Source organism: Cottoperca gobio, chromosome 11, assembly GCF_900634415.1.
Source record: "Cottoperca gobio chromosome 11, fCotGob3.1, whole genome shotgun sequence".
Taxonomy (NCBI): domain Eukaryota; kingdom Metazoa; phylum Chordata; class Actinopteri; order Perciformes; family Bovichtidae; genus Cottoperca; species Cottoperca gobio.
In genome coordinates, this window is record NC_041365.1 from 10042917 (window position 1) to 10065412 (window position 22496).

Consider the following 22496-nt stretch of genomic DNA (forward strand, 5'->3'; position numbering starts at 1 on the left):
GTCTCATTGGACCCGTTTAGTTGTCAGCCCATTATCCCAATTAGCCCATTGACATTAACATTATCGGACATTATCACTTATTTTTATTTATTTATTTCTAATAAGGATAATGCAATTTAACATAGTTCCAATACAGAGCATGAAACTGATGTGTTGCACAGAGAGTTTATAGCTATTGCTCATTTTCAACTCTTGTCCCTAGTTGGGTGTTTACATGTGCAGCATAGTTAAAGTATGGATGACAAGCTTCACCATATTTTTCGTTCGGTTGTAGAATTTCAGTATTTTTTCAAGTTAAGTTACATTATGTCCTGCTTCTCTGACTAACTTCTCACACAAGAAGTAGACAAGCTAGCAAGGCTACTGAAAACGAGCTTAGTGACACCTTCTAACGTCTTTGTCTGTCTTCATGTGAACCTTGCTTTCCCAAGTGTGGATACTTTTCCAAATAGGTTTAAAACCTGTTCAATCGTATGCCTTCTAGATGTTGCTGCATTCAAAAATCTTAGAAATGAACTTGTAATTATTACGAATAGGAATGCTGGACGAAGCAAGTTATCTTTATCTTTAAAAAGGAAATAATCCCTCAACTGTTAGAATCAAACAAAGCCTTGTGTTTAAACATAAAAGACTTGGATAAAGTCTATGAAGAAGAGTTTGTCTTTCTGATCATTTTGCATTTTGCGTGGCCTTCAGAGCCTCTACACTGTTCTCAGGTGGGACGCTGGTGCAGTGACTTCAGCAGATATTTCTGGCTTCCTGGCAGGCTTGACATCGACTGCAGGGTGCTCAGTCTTTACTGTAAATTCAGCTTTGTTGGCATTTTTATGGTGTATATATCAATACTGATTAACATGGCCGGTGTTGGAGGGAAGAGCTGGAGGAGTGTATGTTGTTGAACCAGGGTTCATGTGTACAGTAATCAACATATGAGCAAAGAAGATAAATTGTGCCAGTGTGAACAACATAATTGTGAACATTTAATATTCCCGTCAGTGTTGTCCTGCTAATCCCTGAATGTATACATTTAGATTTTACTACTATTTCCACAAGAGTTTACATTCACAGACCTGCGAGCACATCCTGAGTTAATTAAAAATCCCTCCACTTGAAATTTCCAATCAGTTTTTGATTTAGTTTGAAGTTTAAATCCTCATTAATTCTCTCCGCCTCAGTCACCAGACCTGTCAGTTGTGGTTACCACTTCATCCTCATCTGCCACATCTCCATAGTCTCAGCAGAGCCATTCACTGCTCACTGCTTATCTTTCAAGAGAAGTTTTTTCTGTCTCTTCTTAATAGCCTGTCTGCAGTTGGTGCATCGTGATTAATTGACATAGATTAGGCCTGAAATTAGATTTGCAAAGAGAAAAGACATGATGATTGTATGCCCAGCTGGCCATAAACTTTAGAGCCATTAGCTGCAACATTTTGCTTTCACCCTTTTGTTTAGAAATGAAATGTGCTCTTTGGATCGTTGCCAGGCAGCCGTGCATCTGGCCCCTGAATTATGGAGATAAGATGACTTAGCAGTTAGTAAGGAGGAAGAAACAGGAGAGGGGAGACGAGAGGTCATGTAGGCCATCATGGAAAAGGTTTTTGGATCCCCACTAGATACTTCCTGACTTGTTTTGTCAGCTAGTGTAGGTGTAAGTTGCTCAACTGCAAAAATTGTATATAAACTGTATTTCCATAATATAATTAATATCAATGCCGAAGTATAAAGTTTGAAAAAGAAATTTCATTCCATAAGTTGTGACACATTTCCCCCAAACGATAAAGCACATTTCTAAAGATAACTATTGAAAGCTGAAATAATTCATATTGTTTTTGTTTATGTGAAAGTTGTCAGTCAGTGAATTATTACTCGACTCTGCAGTTCAACTTCAGTGTCTTTCAGCTTATTGTTTTGGCTTTACAGCATGCAGCCTTACTGTTTTTGATTCATTCTTACTGCTCTCATCACTGTTGTTTCCAGCAGCATCTGTTTTCAGCAAAAAAGCTTTGAAACTACACCACCTGTCCAGCACCAAACAGCAGACAGACTCAGTTAGCGACCAGCTGGTGAACATAGTTGAGCATTTAGCAGCTAAAGAGACATATTTCCCTCAGGAGTTGGTGGAGATTAAAAACAAAGCTAAATGAGAGTGATTACAAATCTGTATCTGCTTGATGTGTAAAAAGGCAACTATTGGCTAACAAGATGTCGGTGTTGTATTTACAGTCAAGTTAGAAATTTGAAGTTAGAAAGAAATTTGCATCCAACATTGACAAAATGCAACAGAAAATATTGAAAAATGTATTTGATTACTTCTAGGACTGCAACTAACTAATAATTTCCTTATCAATTAATCTGTTGTTTCAATTATCAGTTCATTAATTACTCATAAAATATATTAAAAAAAAAAGATTCCCATCACGAGAGCCCGAGGTGATGATTTAAAGCAGGGGTGGGGAACCTCCGGCCTCCTGGCCCTCGAGGTAATTCACGCAAAAAAAACTAGAAAAACAAATTAAAAAATCTAGACAGGAATAGACGGGCGATTGACTGTTTCTCCTGGCCAAGGTCAGGGTCCTTGAACACAACACAAGCAGAACGTGTCATCACGTGGTCACGTCAAAAAAACTTCAATATTAAACGAGACTGTCATTGACATCAGTGAACGCAGCATGGCGAGTGTAAACAAGAGAAAGGTGGATGCAGAATGTCGCACTTTCCAGGAGAAACGGACGAACGATTATTTCTTTGAGGAAGTAAAAGGCCAGTGTGCCTAGTTTGTGAGGACGGGCTTGCGGTGAAACACGAAACATATCAAACTGCATGAGCTGAAAGGACGAGTGCAAGTTAACGCTCTTCGGCGGAGTTTGGCCCAACAAGCAGCTCTCTGCCGAGCGTAACATACAAACATGGAGAGATAGAGAGGTAGACCACCACACCAAGAACAGACTGTTCCACCACTGCTGTGCAATTATCACTGCCATGTGCAATACTCACTTTATGTTCTATCAACCACTTGGTACTTATATTATTTTTTATTCTATTTAATTATTGTATACTGCCTTTTTACTTCATATATTCTTTTGCTGTGACAAGATACATTTCCCCGTTGTGGGACTAATAAAGGTTTGTTTATTTCTGATAAAACAGAAAGATACATGGATAAAAAAGTCTTAAAAGTTTTTTGCAGAGGTTATGAGTTCAATAATTAGTATGGCCCTCGAAGGATGTTGTAAAAAAAATGGCCCTTGACATGAAAAAGGTTCCCCACCCCTGATTTAAAGGATGTCCGAACATTGATAGATATCCGATTTTAAATGGATATAATATGGAGAAAAGCAGAAAATCCTTTTTATCTGAAAAGCTGGAACCAATTTTTGCAAACTTTTCTGGATAAATGACACATTTTCTGTTCTGCAAACACTGCTTGCCTAATAACATCATGTAATTGAAACCTCACAGTTGAATCTGAGCACCTTTGTGTCTCCTCTCCTATAACTGGAACAGTAGGAAGAAGACTGCCACACCAATAGATAAACTGTGTATTTAAAACATGGCATTTTCCTCAATGGCTCATCTGCTTTCTCTGCTTGTCATTCTGATGACACCGCTGGAGTCGCATCAATATTTCATGCAAAGATCTTTCCTTCATGCCTTTCTTGCTCATTGAAGACCTGGCTGGCTTCAAGTTGTTAAATTCCCCATTCAGATGCACCATGCTGTGTGTCTGCCTGGTCTCGCTAAGAATATCTCGCCTAAGTGATTCGCTCTGTGACAGAAAGAGAGACATGAGTGGAGACTCATTTCTCACCTCTTAGGAGCAAAGTCTGTCTCAAGTGAACCCAGGAAAGTTTGAGTAAATACGGAGCAGATGGTGTGATCATTAAGCAAAAACAAACACTTCTTTGGTGTTTTCTCTACCGGCGGAGAAAACAAGGCCTTCTGTGATCTGTGATGTGTGATTCATTTTACTTTATAGAAGAAATGGGTTGTGCTGCTTCCTGTGACCTGATTCTGATCTGCCGTCATTTAGCTTCTCTCTCCACGTCCACGGTTCCTTCTCAGCTTCCCTCCCTCCTCATGTCACTTGTTGTTCTCCTTCCTTTTATTCCGAACAGGCCCATAAACCTGTCTGATGCTGGAGATGCTGGAGTCGACAGTAAAGGAGTGTGCTTACACTGTGATTTATGCACCACTGTACATAGTAGAGACCAGAAAGCTGCTGCGTGCCGATTTATCAGTGGATTTATGGTCAAACAGCTTCATCGGGGACGTTGTGGTGTACATCCCGTTTATTTTCTGGCCACTATCGCTGATAATATTCATACCAGTCTTGTTACTTCCCCGTAAGATTCCCCCACCCAGCTACAGATGCATACAACTTTGGCTCTTTTTCAAACAGTCATGGAGGGGAAGAAGTCTTTGCACCTCAGTGACCCTCCACATGATCTGCCTCCTCAGCTCTGCCCTATTGACCCGCCAGCACTCAACGAACCATCCTCACACCAGGCAGGAGGCTCAAACATACAGTGCAGCAGGACAGAGTTAGGGTACTACCAATGCATCTTGCGTCTAATAGGATTAGAGTAGGCACATTTCACCTGGCTCAAAGGCTCTGGGAAATGTCCATGTCTTTCGAACTCCATTGACACAGGCTTTCAGCGAAAAAAAACAACCTTAATTTTCAAGCATAAATGGGCCAAAATAACCCAGAATAAAACATAATTTCAAACTTTGGAAAGCTCCCTCCACAGACAGAAGGTATTATACAACAGTTTTTTTCCAGACTTAATAGTACGCTTTGTGACAAGGCTAGTTTGAGTAACACATGCATGAGTTTGAATCCAATCAGTCTCCAAAGCATGCAGCGGTTTATAACACTATGACACGGCCTGGATATTACAAAACTGGTTAAACTTTTCTGCACTTCTTTTCAGTCAGAAAAACCCCGCTGTGCCTGTGCAGTGGTCTAATTGAAACACACTTATTACACAGTCTACTGCCCTAGCAAAAAAGTAATGCTGTGTGTATGTCATATGGGATGGATGGTAGAGATGGAAAATATTCCCATGCTTATGATTTGATGGTTGTGTGATTGCAAATATACAGTAAATGCTTTACCAACTTGCCATGTATTATGCACAGTGTGTTGTTTGAAATCTAAATGAATGATATCCGCAACACAAAATACACAAATATCTTTCATTAATTTATACAACATAACACTATAAGTAAATATTCATTTTAACATATGATTCTTAGATTTCTTTCATAGGTTAGGGGTGACCTCGAAGCATGATTTCTAAAACATATAATTATTGTTGGTCAAATATTATCAATTGTTTCAACATAAATACGCAGCATCTTACACTGACTGACTGGTTGATGAGGTCTTGGTTTGAATGTTCAGGCCATTGTCATGCTGTCTCCTCCCATCCATCTGACCATCCATGCATGCATCTGTCTTTCCACTGGCTGTGTGACGGTGAGGAGTCAGACCACATTACCATCTCTCCTCAGCCAGCTTGTCACGGCTGATGTGAACTCATCAAACGCCTCAACTCTCAGTGCAGCAGCACCACTGGGCACTTACACTGCAGCGGCAGAGCTGGATCACTGGGGTTAGGCTATTTCTGGAAGCATCACTGGTTGACTCCAGAGAGGTGTGTGTGTGTGTTCTTGTGTGTGTGTATGTGCGTGTGTGTGTGTGTATGTGTGTATGTGTGTGTGCGTGTGTGCGTGTGTGTGTGTGTGTGTGTGGTGGGGGAAGCTGCCATTACTGTAAACCCACTGACTTGGCTTTGTAGCAGATGTCACCTGCAATTATTATGTGTTTCTTTTACATTCAGGTCTAACAGTGTAACCTGCATATAAACCAAACAATATCAAGAAATATGAACTACATATTTATTCACATACAGAGAGCAACATTATTTAGCAATAATTGGGGGGGGGGGGGGGGGGCGCATGCGTGTACATATCAACTAGCAGCTACCCCGTGCTAACCACAACAACCCGGCTGTATTCTCCCCCTCGTTCTCTTAGACTTATGCTAATAACTCATTTGAAAAGTTGCGTCTCCGAGACAAATTGTGTAGATGTGTTGATGATGCTAACAATTCGGGAGCTCCTGATTGATTCTATTTAGGAATTTGGCCAGCCAATATCTCTGCGTGGAAAACAACAATTCTTCCTCCCGCGCATGATCATGTTGGATTCAAAGAGTGCACAGAGAGGAGGCGCTGTTCACAGGCGGGTCCGTTTGTGAGAGAGAGAGCAGGGCAGGGCAAGGAGGGGCTGAGCGAATCAATGCGTTGTGTGCAGCTCTATTAAATAGGTCAAATCTTAATTAATTGTATAGTAAAAGATATATGTATAATATATAATAGAAAATCAATCTGTGGCCACCAATACATCAGTGAATGGGAAACACTGATTCATATTTAATGTGTGTGTATTTGATATCTCTGATATCTTCTTGTTGACCCCTGTCGCCCATGAGGACAGGTTGTATTTTATGATGTTCACCTGCTGACAGCTACAATAAGGACCCACAGGTTGTGTGTGTCTTTATTCAATGAGGTATTCTGAGAGATGATGATCTGATCACTTTTTCTGACTCCATGCTTGTGTTTGTTTTAAATGACTAATGTATCTCTTTATATTCTCTTCTTTATCTTATATGAATGTCTCACTTGGTACAAGCATAATGATCCTCTCCACCTTTTTTCCCTGTTTGCGTAAAAAAGAAACCATAAAACCCAGTGAGCTGTATTATTTCTAAGCATGGTATGTTTGTTTTTTTAGTTGAGATTTGTTGTGGAATTCAGCCGGTACAAACTAAACCAAAGGGTGGTGAGAAGTGAATCTATTATACTGAAATAAAGATACTTGGTTACAGAAGTGCGCTTTTTATTTCTGCAGGAATGGAACAACAAAAACAGAGTGTCAAACAGTCTGCAGTTCAACAAACAGACAATACAATTAGACTATATAGTCACTAATGTGGGTGACAATGTTTACAGACAATCGGCTGTGCAACTACACACATCTAACTGATACAAGAGGTACAAGCTGACACATCTAGAGATACAGGGATACAAGGGGGACATGACCAGAGTGTACTCTCGTCCTAATCGCTGTAAGTAGGACAAACATAAGATGAGCATATGAAGAATAGGACAGTACAAGACAAGATAAAAAATGACCGTTACAGGTTACATAGCAACACATTTGCTCACCAACTTGCATTGTGACCTGTACGGACCCCTTTAGTGAATAAAGACCCTGAGGCAGCTCTGATTTCTGGTATTACTAGTTCACCACAGATGAAGTTGTACTTCCTCTAAATCTCTACTCTTCTGCCTACATGTGCATGCTCTGAGATGTCATGCAAAACTCTTAGTTTTATGGCTCTATCACTTTCAAATATCCAAAATGTTCCAACTGGTCAGATTTAACTCATCACCTAGGCATGATAATTGTTAACCACGATATTGACACAATATAATAAATAATTATATTATTATATATCCGACCTTTTGACAGTGCAGTAAAAGGATGCCCGTTATAAATGTGGCACAGAAACATCTGTCTTGAGGGTTTTAGCTCTAAAACATAAAGATGATGCCTATGTAAAATGAAAGCCCTTATTATTTGAAGGGCACTGTATTGATATGGTATCAGCATGCTGAACACTAAGAATCTATTTATTATTTAACAACCATTTAAGACAGACATTTGAGCTCTATCTGCCTGAGGAGTTGAACATCCGACCCGAGTAAATAGCTGAATAATAGGACAAGCTCTGTGCTCTTAAAAAGAAATTGTCTCTGCCACATACAACCTTACAGCAACAGCTCTGTGACTCCGAAATAGCTCTGTGTGCTGATGCAGGGAGACAGATGTGCTATTGAAGTGTGTGCGAAGGACGAGTGTTTGTGAAGCCATACAACATTAATGAATACAACATTTCCAGGCTGATAAACAACCCAGATTCATTAGCCCCGAGAGAAGCTTATTACTCGCTAGCGAGAACCGACTTTGTCTTCTTACTTTTGTGATGCATTTAGACTCTAATAGGTGAGTCATACAGATATAATTCTCAGTAAGAAATGTTCTGGTGGAGCACAGGGGATAACTTTTTTTAGTTTGAAGAGTTTTAGCAGCTTTTATTTTTGGTTGGTTCTGCTGTCTCGGAGCACATGGTTGTGCCTGTAGTGAAGGTGACACCTTTAGAAGTTGTGTCACTTCCATCCATCCATACAGCCTCTAAATTGTATTGTACGCATTTTTCCAAAAGGTTTCTTCCTCAGTATTTTAACAAGCAAACTTATTTTAAGGAGGAACAACAGACTCCACCTTCTCTTCCCTGACAATTGTTCTGCTGCAATGCATAAAGTTTGCGGGTTGTGTCGGGTTTGAATGGTTGATTGACTCATATTTTTGCGGGTGGTGACCTGCATCACTAATCATTTTCTGTATCGGCTCCGGGATTCAGATCCGCTTCAAAATGTAATGGGTTATTCCTTGGCCCGTGCTTCACATTTCCAAACGGGTTTAATGAAAATGGCATCTCTAGTTTTACTGTAACCGACAGACAAACCGAGACGAAAACATAACGTCCTTAGTGGAAGTAATTAGGTCTGCAATTCATGAGACGACTGTGAAAATGAATATTTAGGGGTGAAGCTGGAGTTATTCTATGTTTTGCTTACTGTCCACAAATCCCTTGAAAAGACCAAAATCAACTGTGTTAATCTTTCTCTCAACACTTTCTGACTACCGTTCCCCGCTCTCAGCCCCGAGCACATTAGTTCCAACCGAAGACATAAATATAAAAAAAAAGACCACAGATCTATAGTTTCATCATCTGAAAAGGCCAAATCATTTCCAAAAACTGCTGTGCACTGTATTCTTTTTTGCAGACTTTGCCCCGAGAGGAGTAAATGGTGCATTTGTATGGGACTATTTTCAGCTAGCGATTAAAACACATTTGGTGCATTATTGAATATTTAGTGGGATTGACTTAAAATAGACTACAGTGCCCGTTTTCATCAAATGAAAAAAACCTCTCCCCCAGTGCGACTGTTGGCTCATTGATGTGTTTTTGATAGTTTCTGGACAACAATTAAGGTTTGCGGCACAGAGGAATAAACTATATCATCGTTGGGTTTGGTCTTTTTACAGGATAATTAAGAAAGGGAATAAGAAAAATGCCACCAGCCTTTTAAAGGCAAATACGTGTAATTACTCACTGAAGTTCTTGTTCCTTAAAGTGAATAATTAAAGAGAAATAGAATAGCAAACATCATGATGGAATTAATCCTGCCAATCTAGAGTGAGAGTTAAATACATAGTTTCTTAATATTATTGTTAATAGTGTTGTTGTCCCCCAGGTGATGTCTCAAGCAGAGGGTCAACAGAAGAACCTGGTCCAGTCCATCGACTCTTTACCCACCAGAGGCCCTCTCTCCTGTCTGGACCAGGACCTGCTGCTGCTCAAAGCCACGTCGGCCGCCACACTCAGTTGCCTGGGAGAGTGCCTGAACATCCTCCAAAAGACCCAGAGCCACAGCCAGCCACCACCTCAGTCCCAGTGTGACTACGTCGCCCATGGAGCCCCCTCCGGTGAGTCAGCCCCTGGCCCCGTTCCAGTGCTGCTACTGGAGCCCCCGACCCCTCCACCTCCCCCATCCCTCTTTCCTTTCCAGTCCCCTCCTTCAGAGCCCAGCAGCAGCAAGGGCCATCTGGGGCAGCTGGACTGTGGCTTTCATCAGTGCTTGATGAACTTCAACGTTTGTAGTAAATGTTGCTGAATGCTGCATATGTGTGATAAATTGTTTTATTTTGTTCCATTTATTTAATTGTTTAGTTGTTAGTGTTGTTCGGTGCTTTTTCTCAGTTCATTATTGTGTCTTCAATGTCATCTATTGCATTGAATTGCCAATAGTTCCTTAATGGTAGTGCCAAGTACAAGCATGAATGTGAAGTGTGTATGAACATGATTTTACTGTCAATATTATTTACAGAATCCTTGAAAGTTTTTCCGACTGTCTCCCTACATGCATGTCAGAAAAAAAGAAAATCAGAGTTTATGTGTGAATGATGAACTAACAATAATGACTAATACTATGCACTTTTAAATCTCCTCAAAGGATTACATCTTTGCCAAAGGAATCCACACTGGTGCCTAAAATGTCAGACCTCTGCCATGTTTAACCCTCTCTGTGCCAGATCACTATGGATCCAATAAAGTAATCAATTTAAACAATTTCAGCCTGAGGGTGGTTCTATTGGCTTAATACCAGGATTATGATTAGGATTAGGGAATAGTTCCCAAAGGTGGAAGGTAAACTCCAAATATAATGTAAAATCCATCAAATGTAATGGACTAATCCTATTTTCCCAAATGCAGAGGCATGTTTATAATCTATTTACAGTCTCTAAATTGCTATGGAACCACACCATAAATATTTTCTACAGGAATGAGGAGTAGATATGATTTAAAGTAATACGCCACTGAAAATCTATTGAGCCCAAAACACTCACTGCCTGTAGGCCTGAAAGGTGGTTCTGAAAATGTGTTGCTTGCTCCTTTTGTGGAAGATGTCAGATGTAGTCAGTTTGGATTCACAGCAATTACAATGGATTACAATGGCCACCTGTAATTTAGGGCAAAGAATTTGTATTTTTTCCCGTTGAAATTTCTCAAACACCTGCAGCATATCCTTTTCTCTGCTGTTGGCAAAAATGATCTCACTTCAAGGTCGATTTAGTAGCTGTTCTGGAGTTTCAAAACTCTGCCGGAAGTTAAGCAATTTATTGGCACAACAAGGATTGTTTTAAGTATACTAAAGAAGTGGATTATACTGTAGGAGTTGTTTGGGAAGTTTCTGTGGATTTTCTTTGATGCTGTTCCATAACAGTAATGACCGAAATAATTAAATCATGGATACAAGAGGCCAAAATGAGGTTCCTTCTGAGGGTGGCCGTGCTCACCATCAAGGTGTGTTTAGACAGAAAACGAGGTGAATTTGTCTGAAGGACCTTTTTCTTTCTTGTGTTGGTTTACCCCAAACAGCCAATGCACCAACTCAGTGTAGCATCACTGCTCTTTTTTGTTGAAAGGAGTCATTTCAGGTGGGTGGGGCATCTGATTAGAATGCTTCCTAGACGCCTCTGTGTAGGTATTCCAGGCACATCAAGCTGGAAGAACCCGGGGATGACCCAGGAGATGCTGAAAGAATGACGTGTCCCATCTAGCTTGGGAAAGCCTTAGGGATCCCTGAAGGACAAGGCTAGGGTTTTATGGGCTCCCTTGTTTAACCTGCTGCCCACAGGATAAGCAGTAGAAAGTGGATTGATGCTTTTTGTTGAGACTTCTTGGTCACCACTAGAATCCATTGTAACTGCTGTGAATCCAAACTGATGACAGCTGCTGTCTTTTAAGCCCTACAGGTGCCTGTTTTTCTGGTGGAGTATTTAAGCCAAGAAGTTGTGGTCCACCTCCATCTATAACTTTGGGAAGGTCTTTTGGGGTCTGGGGTTAGTTGGGTGCCGGATCCCCACCAATCTGCCAATCCTCACAATTTGTTGGTCTTCTCTTTGCGCCAACAGTCACGCTGCCCTGTACCTGTTCATCAGACAGGGGGTGGTGTGGAATGGGACCACCGGGCCGCAAGTACAAACCTCTTTCCTTCCGCTGCCTGGCTGATAAGTCCTGTGGGGTTCCAGCTGCTCCTCGCTTCCGGCATGTAACCCCCACACCTCAGTGAGGAGTTTTTTTGTTAGGATCCTCGGTTTTGTCAAGTGATGGGTTGTGTGGCTCACCGGCATGAGCAGCATCCAGATTTGATGCAGCTGATAAAGGGAGTGGCTGGCTGGTCGGTTGGTTGGTTGAATGGTTTTGTTACGCCCACACAGGAAAGCTTTGCCAGTGCATGGGCAACTGACTCTTTGGTAGAGAGCCGAGCATGAGGTTGGACTGAGTTTGGCTGGCACGTTAGTCCCTCCAGGCTCCTATTACTACAAAACCAGAGCAGCTATTCTGAGTCGGCTCTAGTAATCACAAAGTCAGTCAAGGACCTTGAAGGATCTTTGCAAAATCTCACCAAAAACCTGCCAGTCACAAACCAGACAGCTTATTATCAGCTGATCACGGAGGATCTTTGCCGCTCGCTCTAGCTCCCCTCTGTCACTGCAATAAATAGCTTGAAGCCCAACCCTTTGTATCTTTACCCCACACGCAGAACATTTTCCTTTAAGGAAATTCAAATCCATAAAGGAAATTTACCTTGCAGCCCCCTTGCAGCTTAATTTCAAAGTCAGAAACAGTAAATAGGACGCACAAGAGGAACATGTAGGGTAAGCATTGGATGTGAAAGCATCACAACTTCTAATTCGATGTTACAACCCAGAAATGGAAGGTAAAGCCATTGGAAACTGCATGAATGTTTGTCTCTCCACTGTTTGATCTGCGACAGCCTTTTGATTCACCTGCATGCCTCTATCCAATGGCCCAGACAACTCAATGAGTGTTTCTACTTCTGGTGCTTCATTGTGACATCTCAGAGAAAGTCAAAGTAATATAAATATAGAAAGTATTTAAATTGGGTTTGTAAACCAGCTACTTGTAAACACACATGAACTACTTCCAGAACTGTTTCCCCTAAAACTTTCTGGATCTTATTAATCTCTAAATGTCTGACTCACACCTTACTTGCCTTCGGGCAGAGCCACCCCTGCTCGTGTCTCCATTGTATAGGGGTCCAGTATCGCCGGAGGAGGTCCACTTTTCAGGTTCCTGTCAGACAAACTGTCAGTTGACCAAAGCAGAGACCCGGCCTGAGGGCTAGTTCAGCTCATGTTGTCGCGACAGACTCGCTTCAGGCTCTCCAGCATGTTGACCAGTGTCAGCGCAGCTTGCTTCTCACTAATGGATATCAAAGAACGGCCTCTTGGTGCATTAGACTTTTAACCCAATTTGAGAGTTGGGGCTAGAGAGGAGAAGGGCCTGTGGTACCGCGCCATTAACTGTACTTTGAAATGCGATCTACTTCTGTGATGAATATAAGAAGCTTTTAAATGAGGAAACTAGCTTGGTTGTAGTTTTTTTTTCTTCATCCGAGTGACAGTTGATCGCATTATCTTTAGACGAGATTCTGATGACTCTCTTAATACAGGAGATGCAACATATGTTCAGTACAATAGCTCTGCATTAATATAAATGTTTTTAAGGCTGTAGTGTTTTTAAGCAGATTTCCAGTAAGGAGCCTTTTAGTCAGTATTGTAAGCGTTGCTCTTAAGTAAGGCTGTTTTCTTGTGTTTGAGTCGGAGGACTTTCCACCACAATTTCCTCCAACACATACATCATTTTGTAACTTATTGACCTGTAATTGAAGCTACAAGCTGAGGCTATTTTAAAATTTAAGCAACTGCTGGATATGGAGCTGAGTGATACTGTATGATATTCAATATTGATATCTTCATATCACAATTTGGCAAATGAGTTCAGAAACATTTATTTGGACAGCAGAATTTGTAAAATAATAATACAATATGTTCATAGCTGAATTAATTGCAATAATCTTTGGGGATCCACTTTTCCTCCAGCGTCATCACCAGGTCAAAATGTGAATTTGTCTAAAACTATTGACATTCCCATCAGTCTAGACTTTGCGTTTAGCGTAGCAAATGTTAGCATTCTAATAAACATTATAACTCCTTAACATAGCATCTTAGCATTAGCATATAGCTCCACCAACACTGACTGAATTACATTTAAAGGGATCTTGCTTAACAGTGCAAACTATAGCCTCAAAGTTGAATAATCTCATCTGACAGACAATCCCCTGTAGGTGAAGACAGTAGAGGTTGAGTACTCTCACAATATGTATTGATTTTTAAATGGCTATACCATAACTGGCATGAAGTTGTTTCAAGGCTCAGTTACAGCATGAGACAGACTTCAGGATGAAGATTTATAATATTTCTATAGAACATTTTATTGTTTGTGGCTCGGAGTCAAAATGAATCATCATTTCTGTATGTTTGACCTTAGTTGAGGCAATACAACAGGCCAGGAAACTGTAATGAACAAATATTACATTTGAAAAGACACGCATAAGCGCACACACACAATTTCCTGAGGTGTAGCCTCTGTTAATAACACAACCTCAGTTCAGTATCATTTATGAGAACCTTAATATTGGATGTCAGCGTTAGATATGAGTTGTCTCCCTACACACAAATCACCAGTATAAATCGGATAGTAGTAAACCCCATGTGTCTCCTCCTTACTGTTGTAAACGTTGTTGTAAACTGATATTGTCGTCTTTCAGATGGTGTTCCTGTGTGGACTGTACCAAAGTCACCCTCAGGGGAGCAGTTGAAGAACGGAGGTCTGACTCCTCTACGATCAGCCGAGCCCTCTCCGGCCTTCAGGAAAAGGAGTCTGTCCCATGGTGCTGAGGTGAGAGTACGTCAAATATCCCCTCGATCCTCCGTCTTTTCGTCTTGTTCTTCCTTCTTCCCCTGTTGTCTTGGTTTGTTAGATAACTGAGTTTATAGTGTCTTAGATGTGGGACCCAGAGCACCGTGGGGCTGCACAATTAATCTAGGGGTTAGTGAAACCATAGACTGTTTCAAATGTTTAAGATGTTTTTTAAGTGTGTTATACAACTACTTTCCGACTTACCAACTCAGTAAATGGCTTCATCTCTGACGCTCCTAGTTACATACTTATACATCAAAGACTTAATTAAGCCATAACGTTATCAGAGCCGAAAGCATAAGTCTCAAGTATTTGAATCCAACAAAGACATTTTCAAAAGAGTGCTTTCTTTAAATGCTTTATCATTTTATAAACAAAAAATGACTAAAATGTATGATGGATTACCAATATTATGTGTGTAATTTCATTCTCTTGCTGTAGTGAAGTGAATTCAAAGTGAAAGGCTACTTGAAAGATAGGAAACGGTATAAAGAATGTGAATGAAATAAACCATTCATTCATTGAGTTGACTCAGAAACAAATGTGTGCTAGCGACGATGTTGAGGCAGTGATTTTCTGGGTTTCTGCCCCACTTTCTTGTTTGCCCTTGTTGCCCAGCAAGGGAAGCACTCATCGCTTCTGAAAGTTTTAACAGAGCTGCTGTCAAATAAGTGGGTCACACAGTAAAGAGCTGGAACTGAGCCGATCTCGGGGGGGGGGGGGGGGGGTGCTGGCCTGCCTGGCCTGCCTGCCTGCTGCAGAGAGGGGCCATCTGACTGTCCGGACCGCCCTGTATCAATGACAGGAAATAGGCCAGGTGACAGTGACGTTAATGTGTGCCAGACGGGAGAAAGTGTGAGGCTCAGAGCGCTTTGCTTTCTGTCCCAAATGGAAAGCAGACGTTTTAATAATTTGTGTTAAATGTTAAAATGCTGATTATTAAAGTCAAAGGACAGTTTCCTCTCCTAAGGGAAATAATTTGTATTTGTTTGGTGTGTTTTCCTTGTTCACACAGATACATTATATTGGAAACGTAGATAGTTTGAGCTTAATTACCACCAGAGACAGTTACAGTAGATTTTATTTTAATTGCTGAAACATTTTTCCAGGAAAATGCCAACATCTCTCTCTGACATGTGTATCCTCCATGTAGACCACAATGCATTGTAAAAACATGGCAAATGTAGGTTATCATAATCTGTAGTAGAAAGGAGGTTCCCAAAAGGTTTAATGTAACACTGGTACAACACTTTTTTTTAAAGTAACTATTCTGTCCTCACTTTTTTGTATTTCTATAGTAAGTAAGTAACTTTATTTATATAGCACCTTTTTAAGAGCAGACAACACAAAATGCTTCACAAAAGAAATAAGGCGATCGACATAAATACAGACTTAAAGGAAGAACACCATACAATAGCAGCTGGTTATACCATAAACAGGATTGTATTATAAAAAAATATATAATTCACAAAAGTATAGATGTCAAATTACACTGTCCCTTATGCCAGGAAGAAATAACAACAACAACGTAATAGCTTTGTCGTCAAATGTTTAAGTTGTCACAAGTCTCTTTTGTTAAAGATTAAGCCTCAGATCTTATAATAGGCCGACACTTGTTCAAATCGAACAACAAAACATCGTACATGGGGGGGGGGGGACATCTTACCCTTCATGTGAGCAGTGAGGCAGCACCCTGCCTCACCCCCACGAGGGACTTAACTGTGCTGGCAGCAGTCTAATCTAGAGGCACAGAGATCCAATCTGTCATGTTAATGATCATTTTCTATTGGCATTTGAGTGTAAAATGAGCATTACAGTGTTGCAGTGTCAACCCATTTCCAGCTAATTGTCAAGCTGTTCAACATACTTAATAGCCCACAATTAAGAGCAGAAAGGGAGGGCAGCTCGTAATGCTTTGAAGACATTTCCGACAGTGTGATGGCAGTTATGATTCAGGGGGCCTGAGCCAACCATCTGCATTGACATTCCTGCCACTGTCGGTATGTTTCTGCCCGTTAAAGTGTTCCATTAAGACGCTGTGCTCCGGTAATGAGTAATGCCCGTCATAAATTAAGATAAAGACATTGAGATAACTATTAGGATTACCATTTGGGAGTGGACTTACATGATTGGATCATATTTCTGTGGAGACTCACACGGGACATGCAGGAAAATGAGGAAGACCTACTTTTGCATTCTCTCACAAAACATTAACTGTACCTCAAGAAGTGTTTGGCTTGTGTCACAACAGAAGCTACAGCAATAAGAATTTAAAATTGTTATCCCGCAAAGTTTAGTTGACTAGAAAAATGAAAGCTGCACTTAAAGATATTAGTTATTTATGGTTATTTATTATTAACAGTGAAAGAAATGTGTAATGTGTTGCTTGTAGTGATGATCCCACAGGGAGTCTTCATTCTGACATTCTGAGTGAACAAATACTATTTATTGCCATGTATAAAACAATATGCCCCCCCCCCCCCCCCTCTGATGGTGGTGATGGGATGAAGAGTGGACTTCTGATGAGCTCCACCTGAGTTCTGGATATGATGAACTGGAGGTGAATGGAGTGGAGGAGGGGTGCGACGATTCGCCTGACATGACAGTTGACGGCAGATTTAACGTTTTGACAGCAGCGATGTGATTGGCTGGTGGGAATCGTGGTGAATCTGGTTGGAGAAGAGTAGAAGAGTGAAACGCCCATAATCAGCTGTTTAGTAGAGCGGGAGGAGTGAGACTGAGAGATAATTGTGAATGAGTGAAGCGTAAGCTGATTGAATTTACGCTGAGCTCCATAAGCTTCTTTTTTTCATTCATTTAAAACAATTGTTTTAACACAATATAGCCGATCAATAACATTGTCAGTCATTGTCTTCACAAAATAGAAAATAGGTGAAGATGTCATTTTAAAACAAAGAATAGAAAAGCAGACTTCTCACTTTGCATCGACACATTTAAATTCAGACCTTTTACGTCACTGCTGTGTAATACTTGGCACTTTCCTCCTGCCTGCGTTTCGGCTCTGCCCTGCAGCTTGAACCAGATTTCATTAGAGCCTTCAAAGATGTTCTGGCCGGCGTTTGAAGAAGAAGGGCAGAGAGACAGAGGGGATGCGGTGCAGATTTCCAAGGCGCATTAGTCCAGCTTGACACGTTTATTCATCTTTTAATGGCGTTCAGCACCGTCATCCCATTTCCAGTCAGCGTGATTGAAAGTTTTGTGCTGGCGTAAAGGAGATGGGAAGGTTGAGATTGTTCTTGAGGTGATTGTATCAAACCTCCACTGACTAAAGGTGGTGTTTAGATCATGGAGGACTGAGATGGTGTTCTTGGGATGGGAATTTATCTAACTTGTATTGTTTTCAAGGTCTGGTGAGATTGCTGTTTGGCCATCTTGTGGTAGGAAAACAGTTTTAAACTGATATCTAATATGTGTTGTTAGTATGCAGCCAACAAGAGAAACAAGAGTAGTTTTAATGAAATTCTCTGATTTCAGTATTTATTGGTCAGATTGACACCCCACCTTAAAAGATGGACACAATTTCCGTTTCCGATTCTGCTCAAGGTCAGTTCCTGATCTAATTTTCAATTTATAATCTTGGTTGTTTGCCAGTTTACCATTTTCCCTGTAATCGTGTGAGCAGACGCGAGTGCAAGGAAGAAAATACATTACCCTAGAATAATAAAGGTTTGCTATTTGAATTATGTAGCACCACAGGGGTGTTTGATATTCAGTCCTAGTAGGCAGCCAGCAAGGGTAAGCACGGGGCCTGTGCGTGACTGCGGGAAAATGGGGAGAAGTTGCTAGGGTTTGCAGAAATCAGGACGGTTTATGCATTTGCAACAGCACCAGTGCACTCCCTAGTCACATAAGACCTGTCCACTGTATCACTGTGGATATAAGCTGCTGCTGGAGAACAGGGTGTTAATGGCAGAGCTTCAGTCAATTCTGTTGTAACAGAGAAAGGCAGAGTGTGTGCCTGGTGGTGTTATTTCTGATATCCAGGTTTATCTGTTAGAGATAGATGCTATTTGATTGCTGCACTTTTGGACTTGTGTTTTTTAGATTAGATAGATTTTTGTTATTTTTTATTCGATAAAAAATCTATTTAAAAAAGGTGGAAATCCTCCAGAAAGACACAAGAAGAATACAACGTTTAATTTCCTTTCGCCTATGTTTTTTCCTGTATTTTGAGCTAAAACCTTTTTCCAGTTATTGTGTTCTTTATTCCAGCAGAGGGCAGCAGTGTCCTCTGATGTGCAGTATGATTCAGTATGATTCAGTCTACACTATTATTTTCCCAGGAAGATTTACACATGAACACAAGACCAATGTAATACGTAAATAATAAGACATCATCGTCTAACAATCCTTGTACTTGTAGGTTAGCATGTGTGGTCAACTTGCAACCTGCAATGGAAGAATGAACTTATTTGAACTAAATTAATAAGATTTGTTTTGCTACTAAACTTGCTCACCACAGTCAGCGCCTTCAGTCTTATTAACGGGCATAAAGTCCCCGGAGTGAAAACATCAAAGAGCAGCGTGTTCTCAGGTTTTAGCTCAGTGTGGAAAATATCAACCCATGACTCGCTCTCTGTAATCCACTCTCTGTACTGATCTCTAGATGTAGATTAGGAAACTGGAAATGTCATATGCCTGTTGGAAAATACTTTCTCCTTTGTGTCTCACTCCACTTCAATTATAAGCATCACAATTTTAAATTAAAACTTGTAACTTCAGGCTGTTTTTCAAACACGTACAAAGACACTTTGTAATGTCTGCGTCTTAGTTTAATTATCGATTAATAGAGCTGTTATTTACTTGATTAATTGATTATTTGTTTGTCCCATAGAGCCCGAGGTGATGTCTTTAACTTTATTCTCCTCCAGTTGGAACATGAGGGATTTAACACTTTTTAGAGCCGATGGAAACTATGTTTTATTTAAAACACGTATGCAATTAACATCAAAAAAGCGGTTTAGACAATTTTAGGGAATCAGAAAAGTTATAGGGACATGTCCCCACCGTCCCGACCATAACATTGCGCCCATGGCTCCACCTTTAACTCAAACGGGCCTCATGATGACTCACCACCAAGTGTAATGGTGTACAGTTTATTTTATCGTTGTGTAAGCATGTGTGTGTCTGTGTAACTAACCACTGTGTCTGCACCGGCTGTATTTCATATCCCCTCATTAGATGCTGCGCTGATGAAACTGCTCGTTATAATTTATACATGAGGCACTGAAACTCAACAGCCCCGCTTGCCTCATGTTTTTTTGAAGATGTGCGAGAGATCTGGGAGGTCTGATTCTGGCACAGCATGGTTTCGCTTTCTCATTTAAGTGGTGCATTTCTGAGCCTGTACTTTATTTGTGGCAGTTATCTGTCTTGGGTTGCATCTGGGTAAAGGAATAACCCTGCTTGACCAAGAGTAATGAAATGTTACTGTTTGACAGATGGTAGCGTTACCTTGTCCAAAGTGAGCTTCAGAGCTACTTCTGCCTGTCTGGCCCTGTGGCAGCGGAACTCACTGAAAGCAGCACGTCGCACTGTTTTCAGAACTATAACCTTTCCCTTTTTTTTTTTAGGCATGTTATTAGTAAATAGTAAAAAAACGGGATTATTTTATGTCAAATGCAAGGTAGAAATAACCTGTAACTTAAACAGATAAATGCCAAACTGGAAGCCCTTAGAAGCCTTTCAGTGTCTCCCTGGAGGTTGATATCCAAAACACACCTGACATCTAACAGAGGAAGCTGAGTTAAAGTAAAAGTTGTTACTTTAGTTGTGAACTGAAATATCTTGCTCCACCAGGCAGGGATTCTTATTTGAATAAAGGATAAGTATAGAGCACGCCGACATTGTTTGGAAGTTTAGGGATTGTTTGACTAAATGTCAAACCATTAAGCAGGAGGTGTTTTTAAATGATTTAGATTTTTTTTTTGGTGTTACACTCACAGGCTGAGGGTTTACTCAGATAGATGTGAAACACATGTAGTCGCTGTATTCTTGACAGAGAAAATGAGACGTCAGGCGAGGAAAAGATACTTCAGTAGCATCTCAGTGTAACAGAAGTGTACAAAAAGTGGCATCATGGGAAAACCACATGCCCATGTCTCTGATGGGTTTATTTTAAACTTCTAAACTTCAAAATGTCAACCTTTTATAAGCTCATATATGTTATATAATATCAGAAGCAATTTATTCACACAGCAGGTATATCTGGCTTTATGTTATTTAGGCTTGCTTGAAACTGTATGTAGCATCGATATTATGGCACAAATTGTGTTGACAGCTCAAAATACACTGATTGACAGGTTGTACCACAGCCTATACAGAATTTTCATTCTACATAATCCTTATTAAATAATAATAATGACTGATCTAAAGGTCCAAATACAACTGACTGATTACTCAATGGACAAAAAAATCCAATCAAATCAATTATTTATTAAGCAAAAATGGCAAATATTCACTGGTTACAGCTACTCAAACAGTCTATGCTTTTAATTTTAATTTTTGACACTACTGTAAACGTGTGAGGGGACGGAGTTTCCAAATATTTACTACCATTCTGCAGTTCTGACGGAGTTTACTGGCCATTTAGGACTTCATGGTTCATCGTCGAGTTTAGCAGCTAAGCAGGAGGAAAACACAGCAGGAAGCACATCCAACCAATTAAAATCTACTTTTCTCCGAGTGGAGACAAAAAATGTAATTTGCACAACAAAGCTGTCCTCCCTGCACTGGTGATGACTGATAATTCAGGTTAACATTTTCCTATTTTTTCTTTCTGTTCTGTTGACTTTGCCGAAACGAGTCGAAGGAGGAGAAATCCACTTCACTCTAACATACGCACTTCAAAGGTAGAGCTAGAAAGGGGACACTTCAGACGGAGAATGATTTCATAGCAAACGATTCAGGAGTTGAGTCTCATACAACAACACTGTTCCTCGAGTTCTCAGATGGTGTTTTGGCCAAAACAAGAGTGAAGATGCCAGTGATTTATGATAGGGGATGAAGAGGACGGCCGGTGATGAAGGACAAGGGCTCAAAGTTTAGCCTGTTCAAACCGAGAAAGAAGAAGAGTCTTTGAAGTGGGAGCACGAGCAGACTTGCCCCATCTAAGCCTTCTGTAGACGCCCACACTCTCCCCTGATGAGTTGCCAGAGAGAGATAGATACAGAGAGAGGTAGACTGAAAAGAAACAGAAACTGATTCAGAGTGGGAGAAGAAAAAGAGCAGGAAGGAGGAGAGGGGGGGGGGCAATGTGAATGGATGGGGAGATGGTTAAGGAGAAAGATGACGATGAAACAGAATAGCGGATGGCATGAATGAGGAGATGAGGGAAGAGAGGGTGAATGGCAGAAACAATGGCAGAGATGACAGCGCGAGGGCGGAAGAAGAGAGAGGAAGAATTAATCAAAAATGAGATTGGAGTCAATTGAAAGGAAGACTGTCAGGCTGGAACGGATGTAGAGAAGAAGACAGTTACAGAAAGACAAAGAATTGAGGGAGCGTGTGAGATAGAAGTGTGTTGGAGAGTCTATGAGTTCCTAAAAAATAGAGGTGACTGCTGTAGGTTTCCACTGCCAGACTAGTGGTAATTGGATAAGCTTATATACATACTCCTACCACATGTACTAGATACAAGCAGGAAAGGTGGAGGTGCAGAAGAAGGGCTAAAGGCATGTGAAGCCATGTGAGAGGAGGGAGGAGAGCAGAGGATGTAAAAATGGAAACAGATGTAGGGAAACAAGGCAGAGGGATGATGGGAGGATGCAGAGGGGAAACGTCACTGGGACTTTCCCTGAGCTTTTTTTTCCCCTCCTCCCCTTTTTTTCAGAGTGGGTGGTGGGCAGAGACTCTCTCTGCAAGTCACGCACAGCAGCTCACCACCTCAACTCCGCCACATTGTACATCTCTCTAACAAGACCCAGGACTCCTCTAAGAAGGCTGCTCACTCAGTCAGCAAATTCAGCTCTGCTAGAAGAGCGTT

At 40.8% G+C, this 22496-nt stretch overlaps 1 protein-coding gene across 1 annotated transcript in view; it reads left to right on the forward strand.

The window, feature by feature from the left end:
- Nucleotides 1–22496, forward strand: part of LOC115015452 (oxysterol-binding protein-related protein 10) — a 65978-nt gene that overhangs the window by 31742 nt on the left and 11740 nt on the right. Inside the window, 2 exon segments of the mRNA XM_075074136.1 lie at nucleotides 9396–9627; nucleotides 14340–14470. Of these exon segments, the coding sequence (XP_074930237.1) occupies nucleotides 9396–9627; nucleotides 14340–14470 (363 nt within the window).